The sequence below is a fragment of the Pelodiscus sinensis genome, chromosome 24, assembly GCF_049634645.1.
Source record: "Pelodiscus sinensis isolate JC-2024 chromosome 24, ASM4963464v1, whole genome shotgun sequence".
NCBI lineage: Eukaryota > Metazoa > Chordata > Testudines > Trionychidae > Pelodiscus > Pelodiscus sinensis.
This window is the reverse complement of record NC_134734.1, coordinates 8346744-8361557: the sequence shown is the minus strand read 5'-3', so window position 1 is coordinate 8361557 and position 14814 is coordinate 8346744. Positions and strand designations below refer to the sequence as shown.

General features: G+C 52.8%; 1 protein-coding gene across 9 annotated transcripts in view; it reads right to left on the bottom strand.

Annotated features, from left to right (window-relative positions):
* MINK1 (misshapen like kinase 1) overlaps positions 1-14814 on the bottom strand; it is an 80931-nt gene extending 66117 nt beyond the window's left edge. For 3 of the 9 annotated variants that reach the window (XM_075908049.1, XM_075908051.1, XM_075908052.1), the window contains exon 1: positions 14489-14814. In XM_075908049.1, the coding sequence (XP_075764164.1) occupies positions 14489-14545 (57 nt within the window). In that variant the 5' untranslated portion in view covers positions 14546-14814. The remainder of the gene's footprint in view (positions 1-14488) is intronic. The other 6 variants (XM_075908050.1, XM_075908053.1, XM_075908057.1 and 3 more) reach the window with 2 other exon arrangements.

Here is a 14814-nt window from a genome sequence, read left to right as displayed (position 1 = left end):
CAGCAGCCTGGGGTGGCACCAATCCCTGTCGGGGGGGCATGGTGTGTATGTGTGTCTGAGCTCCCAGACCCAGCGCAAGCCAGACCTGAGATGGGCTCCCTGCATGCCTGGCTCCCAATACACTTTAAATGTAGAGCAGCAGCAGGGGTAGGTCCTAGATCCAGCACAAGCCAGAAGTGAGCCAGGCTGCTGGCTAGCCTGCTAAAAAAATTTTATTGGTGGGGGGAGAGGGAATGCATGTTGTCTATAGAATTAACCTATCAACTACAATATTACAACCCTAACACAAAGTGGAACGGGCAAGCTTCTGTCCCAAGCAGGCATTTCCAAACTTCCCCCTACATTTCCATCTAGGAACCCACAGCTGCACCCTTTACTTTCCACATGGCAAACCAACCCTGAGGGAACTGCACAGAGAGCAAGTTCATCACACCTACCAATGCCGAGAAGTGGGGGGATTTGTTGGCATTCAAGGGGGCTGCATGCAGTGGGGATGGCACTCAGTGTCCCTGGGTGTCACTGATTTAACACACTGAGCAGAGAGGCAATCTGTTGTTACAGGGACTAGCATGGAACCTGGGACCCCGGCCAGTGGCCTGAAGAATGGAGACTAGGAGACCCAGCTGAGATGGCACAGCTGGGTCTGGCCAGTGGGCGGACAATGGACTGTCAAGAGAGGACCTGGTGACCTGCTCAGCTGATCCCAGCTGGGGAATAAAGAACAGATGAGAGTCAAGGCAGAGAAGATAGGGGCCCAGGTGACCCTGGTAACCTGGAGAGAAGACAAAGGACAGAGGAGGAGCTGCTGGGGAGGGATAATGGGAGGTCCCTCGAAGGAGGGAACTGTTGGACTGGGCAGAGGGTGCCCACCTGGCTGCAGGGGAGACTTAGATGTGTGGAGCTGAAAGAGGCCAGGCCTACAGACTTGAGAGTTTCTATGCTGTGTTCATATGCTCAATATGCTGGCTGAGAGTCACTCCGGTCTGGAGAACAGAGTTGCATTGTCCCCTCTCGAAGTGGAAGCTCTGAGGGTCAAGAGTGAGTGGACTCCCTAAAGGGGACCACAGCAGAGACAGGAATGCTGGAGGCTTAGAGAAGCATGGTCCCAAGAGGGGACCCAAGAGGCTTGACCCCTGATAGAGTGGGCCATCCCAAGAAGGGCTGTCTCACTGAAGGAGATTCCCCCTGAGGACTGTACGGGCCAAGTGCGGGCACAATCTGAGTTGGTGACAGTAGGTTTCAGCTGGGAGTTATCTATCGCGATAGCACCTTGGAGATCTCAACAGAGATCAGGAGCCCTGTTGTGTCAGCTGCCACCTAGAACCCTGCCCCTTCAGGACTACAACTGAGGTGCCCCATATGCTGGGAGAGGCACTGACACCACCAAGACCAAGATCAGAGTCTTCACCCCATGTCAGGTACTGTGCAGACATCCCTGGGCTGAGTCAAATCTAGGTCAAATCTGCCACCAGACACAGAGGAGTGCAACACCCCAGTTCTTTTTGTGTGTGGGGTTTATTACAGTGTCCGATAGCCCCACAATCAAAACTGGAGGCAACTTTTGGACCAAGTGGCTCTCTGCCCATACTCCTGATACAGAATACAGATGTAATATTGCAGTCAATTAACTGATAAGCAAAAGCTCATAGGTTAATGCTAGAGACTACCTACATTCCTCCTCTCCCCGCCAATAATTTTTTAGCAGGCTGGCCAACTGGCTCTGTCCTGGCTTGTGTTGGGTCCGGGAACTACCCCTGCTGCAGCTCTATATTTAAAGTGTATCAGAAGCCAGGCACGCAGGAAGCCCACCTCAGGTTCGGCTCACACTGGGTCTGGGAGCACAGACCCCCAGGGACAGGGGTTGCTACCACACCATGTTACTGCCTCTGGATCAGGGCTACAGACAGCCAGTCTGTGACGGGGGCACGTTTTAAAACCGTCTCTCCTCGTGACCAGTTCCCACCTGACACCCCGCGCTGCTACCTCTGATACAGAGTGCAGAGTGGCAAGGTGCTCCTCAGGAGTGGAGCCAGATTGCACTGGCTGCTGGCCCCATCCCAGGGACTATACAATAGTCGACTAACTGACAAGGATTCATGAGGTTAATCAACTATTCAATTAACCGATATTTAACATCTCTAATACAGAGGCAACAGCGTATGTGGGAAGGGGAAAAGCTGTATGTAACAGTGAAGGTTAACCAACGAGCCCAGTCTATTACACGATTTTTAACATCCCTAGATCCAACACACGTGACACAGTAACTAACTGGCTATGGCCTGGATCCCATATCATTGAGACAAGCAAAACTCCATCTCCCTATAACCCCCATGACACAACATCTGAGTGCCTCCCAGTTATTAATACTCATTGGGACGCAGGGCAGCTAACTGAGGCGTAGAGGAGCTAAGTGACTTGGCCAGGTGATATAGGAAGACTGTAGCACAATTAGGAACTGGAAGCAGGCGTTGAAGGGCCCAGCTTTACCTATGAATACAAGCAAGCTTTTTCCAGATGGGATCTCACACCAAGGGGGGGGGGGGGAATATCCAGCAGCCTGGGGCTGTTTAAGTCAAGGGTAACAAGCCAAAGGATTCCTCATTTCCCATGAATTCCCCCCAGCAGTGTTCTCCCTACCCCAAGCCACACAGCTCTGCCAAAGACTGACAATACCTCATTTCCCACTCACAGATCTCCCAGCTCTTTATATTGGACAGAAAAAAGACTCACCCAAGGTCGCTCAACAGCAGATCTGGGAATAGAAGCTGGGTCTCATATCCCAATCCTCCAGCCCTCCTCTCCCATCACATCGCCCTCAGCACACTACATGCTATCCACAGAAAGCCATCGGGACGTCGCTACCCACTGCTCCTTTCTGTCACCGACATTCCCAGTACCAGTCACAGGGAAATCATCATGTGAAGGCTGTCTTCCCTGCCTCCCTGTGAGCACCCATCACGGGGCAATTGTTTTGCCACACAGACGGCAACAAGGTCACCTTATTTCCAGCAGAGAAACATCACAGAAATACAGGAGGTGTTGTGGGTTGTCTGCCTTTGCTACAGAGAGCTCCCTGCACCATAAAGAAAAAGCATGGAACAGGCCCAGGGTATAGCTTTAGAAAGGCCCTAATCCTGTTCTGAGGAGATTGCGAAGCTCCAGAATGATCAGGTTTCCCTTTAGTGCTCCAGCACCCATTAATTTCAGACTATAACAGGATATATAGATCAGTGGTCTCCAACTTTTACATCCAAGATCACTTTTTAAATGTCAGAACAAGCCAAGATCTACCACCCCATCCTTCCCCCAAAACCTCACCCCCTCCTTGAAGCCCCGCCCTCTGTTCTCCTCCTCTCCATCACTTGCTATCCCCAGCCCTTATACACTCTCAGGGTATGGCTACACTGCCTCCCCCCCCCCCCCCGATTCGGTCTAGACTGGGCCCAAATGTCAGAAAAAACCCTTCTTTCGGAAGCCCCCTTATTCCTAATGGAATGAGGAATACAGGGGTTACCAAAAGAGCGTGTTTGCTGTTCCGCTAAAAAAAGCGGAAGAAAAAACGCATCCCTGGACACAGAAGTCTAGCCATACCCTCACTGAGTTGAGACAGGATGTGTGGGCTCTGGGGTGGGAATGAGGGATTTGGGTGTGGAAGGGGTGAGAGGGAATTTGGATGCAGGAGGTGGTGGAGAAGGGGATGCTGGCTTGGGGAGAGGGCTCCAGGATGGGGAGTGTTGGGGTACTGAGCAAGCCACATACTTGTAGATGTGAGGGTGCAAGAGTTTGGGTTGGAGTATGAGGGGCTCAGGGCAGGGCAGTCCGGAGTAAGATGGGCAGTGTGTGGATGGTGCAGATTTTCAGGTGTGTGTGGATGGTGCAGGAGTGTTGTGACAGAAGACTGGGGATGCAGGAGTTCAGGGATGTGAGAAGCTCAGGGCAGGGGGTTCCAGCGTATGGTAGGCTCGTGAGAGTGTTATAATGCTGCAGCCAGATGGGGGCTTGGCCTCAATTGGGGGGTTGTTGGCCAGGCTTCATTTTTAAATAAAATATTATGTCAAACAAAGAAAGTTTCAGCATTGTCTTTATTTATGAGAAGGGTGGGAAACCTGTTTTGAGTCAGGGGTCACTGACCCACAGAAAAGTCAGTTGGGGACACACAAGTGAGATGAAAAAAATAACTCCCCAACCCCCTTCCCCAACCTCACTAATGTGGCCCCAACTGTGGTGGTGGGAGCAGAGGACATGGTACTGGGGAAGGGTGCTAGTGGGTGCTGGGGCAGGGTGCCAAGTAGGTTCTGCAGCAGGGGACAGGTTGCCAGTGGGGATAGGGAACAGGGTGCCAGTGGGTTCTGCTGCAGGGGACAGGGAGTCCCCAGCACGCGCCTCCTCCAGGGATTCCTCCCCCCTCCCTCCCCGCAGAGGAGGGAAGCCTGGGTGCGCACCTCTTCACGGGACTTCTAAACCCCTCTTCCCCCCCCCCCCGTGCGGAGAAGGGAAGCCCTGGTGTGCGCCTCCTCTGGGGATTCCTACCTCTCCCTAGTGCAGAGTCTCCCCGGTGCACCACAGACCTGCTTTGTGGTACGGCGCTGGCTGTTTGGGGGAGGGGGAGCAGCCTGCGTACTTCCTCAAAGCCTGGAAGTGGCGCGCAGCTGCTGGACTTGAGTCCACCCTGCAGGAAGCCAGCACTATCTCCCTCGTTGCTTCCCGATCGACCAGTCAATCACGATCGACGGGTTGGTGACCACGGCACTAGATCAACCAGGCAGGTTAGGGCCATCCATGGCTATTAGCCAGGATGGGCAGGAATGGTGTCCCTAGCTTGTGTTTGCCAGGAGCTGGGAGTGGGCGACAGGGGATGGATCACTTGATGCTTCCCTGTTCTGTTCATTCCCTCTGGGGCACCTGGCATTGGCCGCACTCAGCAGACAGGACACTGGGCTGGACTGACCTTGGGTCTGATCCAGTCTGGCCATTCTTATATCCCGTCAGATCCCCAGCCTTGCTTTCTCCCACAGTACGCTACAGAGCAGGAAGTCAGCCTGACCCAAATGATAAGGCAGCTACACTGAACACAAAGCAAACCACTCATTTCCACTTCATGGCAGGTGGGAAACAAGGAATCAGGGTGGCGCTTGTGCTCAGTCAGATACCACACTGTTAATGGAGGCCTGGGCTTGCCCAGCCTATACGAAATCCAGCTTGGGCAGCATGATTTAGGTGCAGACCTGTGGCCCAAGCTACACAGGAGGCCAACCAAGATGATCATAATGGTCCCTGCGGACCCAGTTCTAGAAAACCCTGGAGGAGTTGTTGAAACTCCCAGCCTCAGAGCTTCCCTGTCTTTACAATGAGGATAAGATCTCCACCCTGTCTGTTTAGACTAGAGTCAGGGGGAGACACTATGGCCTGCAGGGCCATGTCTGGCTCATTGGACCCTCCAGTCCAGCTCCCTGCTTCTTGCCAGGGAGCAGAGTTGGGACAGCCTTGCCAGGAGGAGCCAACCCAACTCCTGCTCAGTGCAGCAAAAAGGGGAAGCTAGTCCCTGTCCCTTCCCCCACAGCCTCAGCTCCCCCAGCACTCTGGTGGTGCAGCTGCAGCACTGACAGTCCAGGGCAGGCCATGTCTGGCTGTTTCATGAGGCTGTGCCTCACTAAACTGCTCCTACCCAGCCCTCCACATGATTTCCCTAATTGATGTGACTCTCAGGCCCCTGGTTTGGGCCATGATCCCCAGGGCAGGAACTAGTGCTTAGTACAATGAGGGCTATCAGCTGGAAGGTGCTGCTGCACTTGGAGCAATCTTCACTAGGAGTCTGCACAGACTCCACTGAGGCCAGACCATTCCCCTGAATCTGCCTGCTGCCTCCAAACAACCTGAATCAATTATCCCACAGTCAGTCAGTCACAACCTGGGTCAGAAGGGCAAAAAACCCCACAGGATTTACCTTAAACTTAAAAAACAATAAATAGCCTGGTAGCACTTTAAGACTAACAAAACATTAGATGGTATCATGAGCAGGTCATCTGAAGAAGTGAGCTGTGCCCACGAAAGCTCATGATACCATCTACATCAGTGGTCCCCAATGCAGTGCCCACGGGCGCCATGGCGCCCACCAGGCCATTTATGTGCGCCCGCAAAGCATTCTGGGCTGGCCCCGCCCCCGGGCGTGCGGCAGGTGCCAGCCCTGGGTGCATGGGTGGCTCCTGCCCCGGGGTTGTGGCACATGCCGGTGCGGGCCCTAGCCCCGAGGTCGCAGCACATGCCGGTGCCGGCCCCGGGCGCATGGGCGGCCCCTGCCTGGGGTCGCAGCACATGCCGGTGCTGGCCCCAGGCACGCGGCGCATGCTTGGCCCCGCCCCCGGACGCCTGGTGCATGAGCGGCCCTGCCCCTAGGCGCCTGGCAGCCCCAAAACGTTGGGGACCACTGATCTACGTGTTTTGTTAATCTTTCTAAAGTGCAACCAGACTATTTGTTGTTTTTTAAGTTTACCCTGTACAGACTAACTCGGCTACCCCCTGAAGCTTTGGAACACGCAAGGATTTACCTTGCCAGCCATGGGCTAGGCCCCTAGCATGTGAGGCATTGTATAAACCCCATGCCCCTGGCCAGAAGCACCATGATAGGAGCAGCTCATGCCACCGACCACCTCAAATCCCAAGCTAGGCAAGCTCCAAAGAGGGAGAGGTTGGTGCAGCTGAATCAGGGCAGGTCGGGACAGGCAAACAGAGGAGCACCTCACCCATTTGCATCCAGAGAGGCGGGTGCATTGGCTGGAAACTCTACTGCCCTTGTTTCACATGAGCCCATTCAACATGGGCTGTGTGACAGGCTCCCCACTGTGCACCCTCTGGCCCTCCACTGACCCCCAGTGCACTCCCACTGCCAGCTCAGAGTCCTGGGCCCAAGTCATCAACTGCAGAATTGCCAGAGTGCAATGATCCTAGCTCCTGATCAACTGGTGAGGCAGAAAGATCCAGGCACTAGGCTGGGATGTGGGAGTCCAGAGTGAAATTCCCAGCTCAGTCACAGACAGTGTCTCCAGGTGTCCTGGTAAGGCCCCAGGCCCCACTGCACAAGGTGCCTCACATTCAGGGTGTTACAGTAGTCTCCAGAGCCCAGGCAGGGCCCCACTTTACCAGGCACTGTGTATTAGAGATGTTAAGGCCATACCCAGGCACCCCAGCAGGCCTCTGCTGTTCCAGTTTGTGCACAGACACACAGAGCTGGGAACAGAACCAGATGTCTTGACCTCCGTGCTCTAGCTGGGGGAGCAGACTGCTTGTCTAGCAGGATCATCTGCCACACTCACTGGGCTGGAATCATGCCTCTAGCAGTGAGGGGTGGGATGGAATCAGGCAGGGACCCCACCATTCTCTCCAGACCCTCAGCTCAGGATGCAGATGGCTTGCATTTGAACCTATGACCTACAGGCAGAAGATGGTCTCAACGCCAGCCCGCAGTGCCTGCTGGCAATTCCTGCCTCAGAAGCCTCATTTGAAGCAGTATCTGTTTCCCGCACAAGGGTGCATTGCTGCTCTCCAGAAATGTATCTGAGGAAGACAATGGCACCAAGCTGCAGAGCTGGCTCTGCCACTGAATTGCTGGTGGACTTGAGCAAGTCCCCTGTCTACACAGCCATTTCCCTTCCCAGCTCACCTCCTCACATTATCAGCTGGTTGGTGCAGGGATGCCTCTTCCTATGGACCTGTGTAGTGCTTGGCACACCCGAGGAACTTTTATCTCAGTGGAGAGATAGTATTCCCCTGCTCCCAGTCAGGGCAGCACTCAGCAAGCTAAGGTCCGTCTCCACTCCCCCCCCCCAATCTCAGCCAAGACAAGGAGAACACAAAAGCTGTTTTTAAGCTGGACTTTTTGGCGTCTTTAAGAACCTATACATTAGCAGGGAGTCAGTCATGTTTCATAGGGTGCCTGTCATTTTGACAGACATTAAAAGCCCTTATTAGCCCTGGTTCTTATTTTACTTAGTGGCCACGAGATAGACAACGTGAGTTCAAGGCCAGAAGTAACCAGAACACAAACATGTACAGCACACAAGATAACAGAACCAATTTCAAAGACACACGCTGCAGTCAACAAGTTCTACCTAGCAACCAGCACAATGCTGAATAGCTCAGGCTCGCAGCCTGGATTTGAGAGCTGATGCCGAGTGAAGGACGCGCTCGGAGTGACATGGAGCCAGCAGCTGCATCACACTGCCTTTGTGCCAGGCTCAGCAGCAGCTCATGCGGCTGCATATGGTGAGAGGGGTCAGTGCAGAATAGGAGAGCTGCAATCTTCAAATATCTGCTTTAGCTATAAACTCTCCTACAAGGAACAGAGGGCTTGAGTGAAGCCCCTGAACATTTCTAAAAGCAATCTAGATTGAGGGGAGATTTGCAGTCCAGTTGGCACAGTGTGTCCCAGACCCAAATGGGTTCCCCCAGCAGGCAGGCCTGTGACATAGCATGTAGCACATATGGTATCTTAAACACACAGGATCTGGCATGTCTGCCCCACACTAGGTGTGAGTCTTCCTCCATTTCCAGCCACCAAGATGGAGCAGGAGGACAATCAAGAATGTCAACACCAGGGATCTGGGATTATTTTAACTGCAATAGCTCATTGCAGAGCAAACCCCAAACAAGAGTCCCTTACCCCCAGCTATCCTGGGTGCCACAAAGACCTCCCTGGCCAAGTTTAGGGCTCCCCCATCAAGCCAGGTGCTGAGCAGACCTACCTCAACCAAGACACCCACTCACTGTCCTTTTAGAGCAAAACTGGGACGCCTCCCTCATCAGAGAGTCATCTGCCCACGGTTGTGCACAGCTCTGTACAGGCCCACAAAGAGAGAGAGCCCATCTCCACAGGCTAAACAGACAAGAGAAGTTGCATATTGCAGGTGGGCTAGTGGCTGCATTGCTTCAGGCTTCAGATTCCCCAAGGCAGCCTGTGCCTGATACAAGAATTGAAATCTCCCATGTATGGACCCAGACCCTGCCCACAGAGCAGACTGGGCATGCCCACAACAGCTCTGTAGAGGACTGGCTAGCACAAGGCTGTCTGGACCATGACCGCAGATGAGAGCAAAGCCTTTCTGTCATGATCACAGGCTAGCAAGAGCATGGCACTGAAAAAGGAATTGGGGGTCATGGAGGATAGTTAGTTGAACCGGACCGCCTGACACCACGGTGGGGCTCAGAGGCTATTGCCTCCTTTGAATGCCTACATGGGGGTATCTCAAATAAGAACAGGTCTATAGACTGGGCACTTGTGCAATTGTTGCTGGAATCCTAGGTCCAGTTCAGGCATCTGTAGCTCAGGAAAACCTGCCTTCTATTGAGAGACTCCAAGAGCTGCATTGAAGACCTAATCAAAGAGACAGCTTAGGGGTGATTTGACCACAGGACACAACTATTTAATAACTGGACCTTTACTCTAGCAGCAAATACTTGAACCCAGTCCAAGGGCTGGAAGTCAAAGCAAGACAAATTCAGACTGGAAATCAGGTGCAACAGGTAGATAGTTTGGGGCATTAGCTCCCAAGGCCTGTCGCAGATTCTCCATCACTGGTGATTTTTTCATCAAGAGAACCCTAAAACCAGCCACATTGGGTCAGACTAATGGTCCATCTAGCTCAGCAAAGCAGGGAGTAAAATGAACAGGGCGATGGTTGAGTGATCCAACCCCTATCAGCCAGCCCCAGCTTCTGGCTGTCAGATCATGGACTTGGGGTGGTGGGAAGTTTTTCTAAAAGACTTGCTCAGTTCACACCAGCATCCATTCAAGGCCTGTACTGTATGGGAAATCAGACTAGATCAGCCATGGGCAACCTAGGCTAGTGGGTGGGCCGCATGAATAGCCCTTCATTTCAGTAAGCCACTAAATTGTTGCAACAGACAGTCTCTTGGGATAGGGTAGCTTTGCTAACTGCACTTGCATACCTAAAATTTGCAGGGTGTGTTGATCGAACTGTAGCAGCACTTTGACTGGATGTAGGAGGAGTGCACAGCTCTCACAATGTTATCTGCAATCAGCTTGAACCTCACTTCATGTGCCCTTGCATGTCACTTTTGTAATACCGGTAGGAAAAAAATCTATGCGGACAGGAATCAGTGGCAACCCTGCACATGGGCAACAGTAAACAAAATGTCTTGTGGGCCAAACATAGAAACTTGATGGGTCATATGTGGTCCATGGGCTGCAGGTTGCCCACCACAGGACTAGATGGACCCATCTCACCTTGGAATCTATGACTCTAGCACTGCTCAGAGAAGGCCTTTAGACACAATCCCCCCAGCACCGTGTCTGCACTAAGGCTCTAAACAGTGCCACTTCCTGCTTAGTAGTAACTATAGGAAAGATTTCCTGGTGCAGATTAAGTAGTCCTTCCAGTCAAGGCAGCCAGACAGCTCCCAAGCCAGATTGGGTCACAGGCATTAGCCTCACACACATGGGTCACAGGCATTAGCCTCACACACACACGACACACCCACCCCTCCTTCAATCCTAAGCAGCAAAGCCCAGGAGAATGCCCTCATCCCACATTGATACGGACAGACCCACCACATGGCAGGTTTGGGGTTAGTTTTCAACTCATATGCCTTTTTTAACACTTGGTGCATTCCAGCCAAATGACCATTCCACTCAGACCAAGTAAGCCAAACAAAGACCTTCTACTGGCAGGGCTTAAGCGAGACCTTTTGGGAAAACCTGAGAAGGGAGCTGATGGCTATGATACTGTGTCCAGTACTAGCATCCCCCCTTTAAAAAAAAAAGAAAGATGAAAGATGGGAGAGGGCTCAGAAAAGAACTACAAAAAAGATTCAAGGGCTGGCAAACACACCTCACAAAGCAACTCAATGTATCCATCTTAGCAAAGACATTAATCCTGGTCTGTAAGTACCTGCATGGGGAGCAAATAGCTGAAAGCTAAAGCCTCGCCAATTCCCATTCAAAAATCAGGCATATGCATCCATAGCATGGGTGTTTAACCATTGAAACAAGTGCCAAAGGGCAAGCCTTCCCATCCAGACTGGAGCCTCTCAAAGACACTTTAGCCCAGCTCAATTCTTGAGCTCAATGCAGGGGGAGGTGGGTGAAATTATCTTGCCTGTAAGGTACTAGATTATCTAATAGTCTCTTCTAGCCTTCATCTATGCAACTGGGCAAAAGTAAGGTTGACAATATTTCACGATTGTGGGACGAACAGATTTTGTGCTTAGGTTGCCAGTTAGCAAACGCTGATGCATATCAGGGCTTTCCTTCAGAAATGCACCATGCCCAACCCCTGCGCTTCCAATCAGATAATGAATGTATCACTTCCTGTCCTAAACTACTATGCACAACTGCCAGACCAAGAGTCCATTCAGCCCAGAGGAGGTAAAACAAACCAAGAGTTTCACTCTCCCTTTGCTTTTTAATCCACACTATTACCCATGTCAAATGTCTGATTGTTTAAATCCCATTAAGTTCTTGGACTCTTGTGGCACAAAGTTCCACATGCTTTTTCAATGCAGTGCACAGCGTATCTCCTTTGGTTGCTTTTAAATGTGCTGACTTCCATTTTCATTCCCCAGCCTCTACGAACAAGATGATTTCTGGTGCCTTTTGTTTGGCAGGGGCACAGCACCTAGCCCAGCCCCAGGTGTTAAGGCTAAAGGATCCATCAGACCCCTAATTAACACCCAGAGAGCACAAGTCAGAGAATTCTACAAAGCTACCCCTTTGAGCCCAAAGCTTTGTGCTGGGCTAATGTGGTTTAACCAGATGCCATCAAGAGATGGAGACTAGACAATTTGGGCCAATGGTTAATCACTCACACTGTACAAAACCCGCATTAATGTGTCTGGCTTCATCTGCCAGGCAGTGGGTTCTTGTGCTGCTCCTGATAGGTTAAAGAGCACACTTTGGTACTGAATATCTTCTCTTTGTGAAGATACACTGTGCTCAGTGGAGACCATCAATGCTAGCCACATATGAATAAATAACGCAAGGAGGGTTTGGGGATCCTTTGGGAAGAAGAGAAAGACTGAAGCCAGCTGAGAAGTTCTAGCCACCCACCAGCAATGACAACTGCACAGAGGCGGTGTTACGAAACCTCCCTGTGCTAGTTTGTCTGAGAGAGAGACAGCAGCTCAGTATGGTTTGAAACGAGATGTAATCACATTCTGAAGCTTGGCTCACGGTGCTGTTCTGCTGATGGAGGCGAGAATTCACAGCACAGGCCAACCTGCAGCAGACACTTCGGGTTTTTTCCTATTAAACGCAATTATAAACCGATTCCTGTAAAAAAAGAATGCTGTGCCAGGGACTTCAGGACAGCTGATGATTTATATCAGCACAATGGTTATGGGAGAGGTCTAGTTAAACTGGTACAAAGGCAGTGTTGCCTTGGATAGAGCATTGGGAGACCTATTCCCAGCTCCGACACTCATCAGTTAGTGCCCTCTGATAAGCCACATACTCACTCTGCCTCAGTTTCCCCACCTGTAAAATGAGGATGTGATACTGATCTACTTTGAGGTCAACTGATGAAAAGCATTAGACATCACTGTGACAAGTGATAATACCGGTACAACTACAGCAACCTCCCACTTGGCACGCTACACCTGCACCACTGTAGTGCTTCTGCATGGACACTACCTATACTGATGGGAGGGGTTCTCCTGGTCAAGGGCATGAGTACTCCATTTCAGAAACTCTGCTCTGTACATTACACAGAAATCCCTGGCATGCTGGGCTAATCTTTATTCACCAGCTCGCCTCAACCAGGAGCAGAGCTTTGCACTGCCAAGCTTTTGCAGCAAGGACCTAAAGAACTACCGCTCATTAGTGCTAACGGAGCCCGGTAGGGTGAGGGGGGGCTCTGAATCACCCAGGTGCTGGCAGCATTGCAGGGCTGGTGAGGGGGTTACCACTAGCCCAGTGCTACAGAGGTTAATACTCCAAGACAGGGCCGGTTACTGAACACTAGAGAATCAGATTTGTGTTCTAGCAGATTAATGGGGGTCAGGACAGGGCATAATCCATGTCCAAGTGCCACCATGCATGCTCTGTTGCAAACCACTGCAACAACAGCTCCCTGCTTTGCCACCAGAGCCAGCTACCTACATGTTTACTTTCTGCACTGGCCCTCCCAGCCCCACCACTGCGCACCTGAGTAAGCAGAGTCTAAACAGGGGAGAAGAGAACAGAGTAATGCAGTAATATGCATGTGGAAGAGCCAGTGAGATCATGGCAGAGATGGGGCAATGGGGTAATCCATGGTGACACTAGTGGGGAGGAAAGCAAAGGGGAAGAACATGAAGTCAAGTTAGCAGTGGCGATGCTGTGTGTGTGGATGAGGGGACAGAGTAAAGGCAGGACAGCAAATCAGGGTCACTGCAGTGGTGCTGGGGGTGGGGAGCAGGGAATCAGGGTCACTGTAGCGATGGAGAAAAGCGAGAGAAATGGGGAATCAGGTTCGTTGCAGTGAAGCTGGGGGGGGGGACACAATAAGAGTGTGTGGGGGAACAGTGAGCCAGAGTAAATGTAATGACAGCGAGAGGTGTGGAGAATGGCAAGTCCTGGCCACTGCAGTGATGCCGGGGTAGACAACTGGGTGGGGCGGCGGCAGGGGGCAATCGTAACAACAGTGATACTGGGGCAGACAGCAGGGGGAACAGGGATAACAGCAGTGACACTGGGATGGATAGTCGGGGGGGCCGGGAACGGAGAGCTGGGATAACAGCAGTGATGCTGGGACAGACAAATGTGGGGGAGAGCTAGGGTAAGAGCAACAACAGTGGGGCAGACAGCAGAGGAGGGAATGGAGAGTGGGGGTAACAGCAGCAATGCCAGAACAGACAGGGGGAGGGAATGGGGAGCTGGAATAACAGTAGTGATGTGTGTGTGTGTGTGGGGGGGGTGACTAGAAGCCAAGGTAACAACAGCAATGCCAATGGGAGGGCATGATGGGGAGCTGGGGTAACAACAGCGACTGGGGTAGGGAAGGATATTGGGCAGACACTGAACTGGGCTGCTGTAGCAGCCATGGAGAGTGTGGTTGGCATGCCCTAGAAGTGGCCCCCACAACTATCCCACGGGAAGTGCACGTGGATCCCCCTGGTTGGCGTCTCCTGGCACAACAGCTCCTCTTGGGGGAACCCAAGCCCCCCCGGCCTAGGGACAACGAGGAGAGTACAGCAGAGATGGCGGGGCCCTTGCAGCTCCCACAACAGGGCTCATTTAGCCCTAACACCTTCCCCACAATAGGGCCCCGAACAGGCACGTCCCCCGTTAACCTCCGCGCAGCAGGGCACGGGGGTCTGTGCCCCAGCGCAGGGAGGCCTCTTTCCCCAAAGGGGCCTATCCGAGGGGCCCCTCCCCCACAGGAGGCGGGGGCAGTCCCCTACCTGTAGCCCCCCACAAGTCACGCCCCTCTGACCTTTGACTCCGTTGCCAGGGCCGCTGACCTTTGCCCTCCGCGACACAGCCACACCCGCTTACCCTGAGAGCTGAGAGGTCGATGTCATCCAGGCTGCGAGCAGGAGCCGGGTCGGCCATGTCCGGGGCGGGCGGGGCCTGGCCGGAGGCTCACTGCAGCCCCATGGATCCGGCGCTGGGATCCGCGCAGCCGCCTCGCACCAGCAGCCCCAGGAACCGCACTGCGCATGCGCCAGCGCACTGGGCGGGAGCGCCTGCGGCCTGGGAACGTAAGGCGGAAGATGAAGCTAGAACGCGCAAGCGGTGTGGGAAGAAGGTTCGGCGCATTCGCATTCCTGGGAGTGAGGCGAAAGAGCGCGTCTTTCCCTCCCCTCAATGCGCAGGCGCAA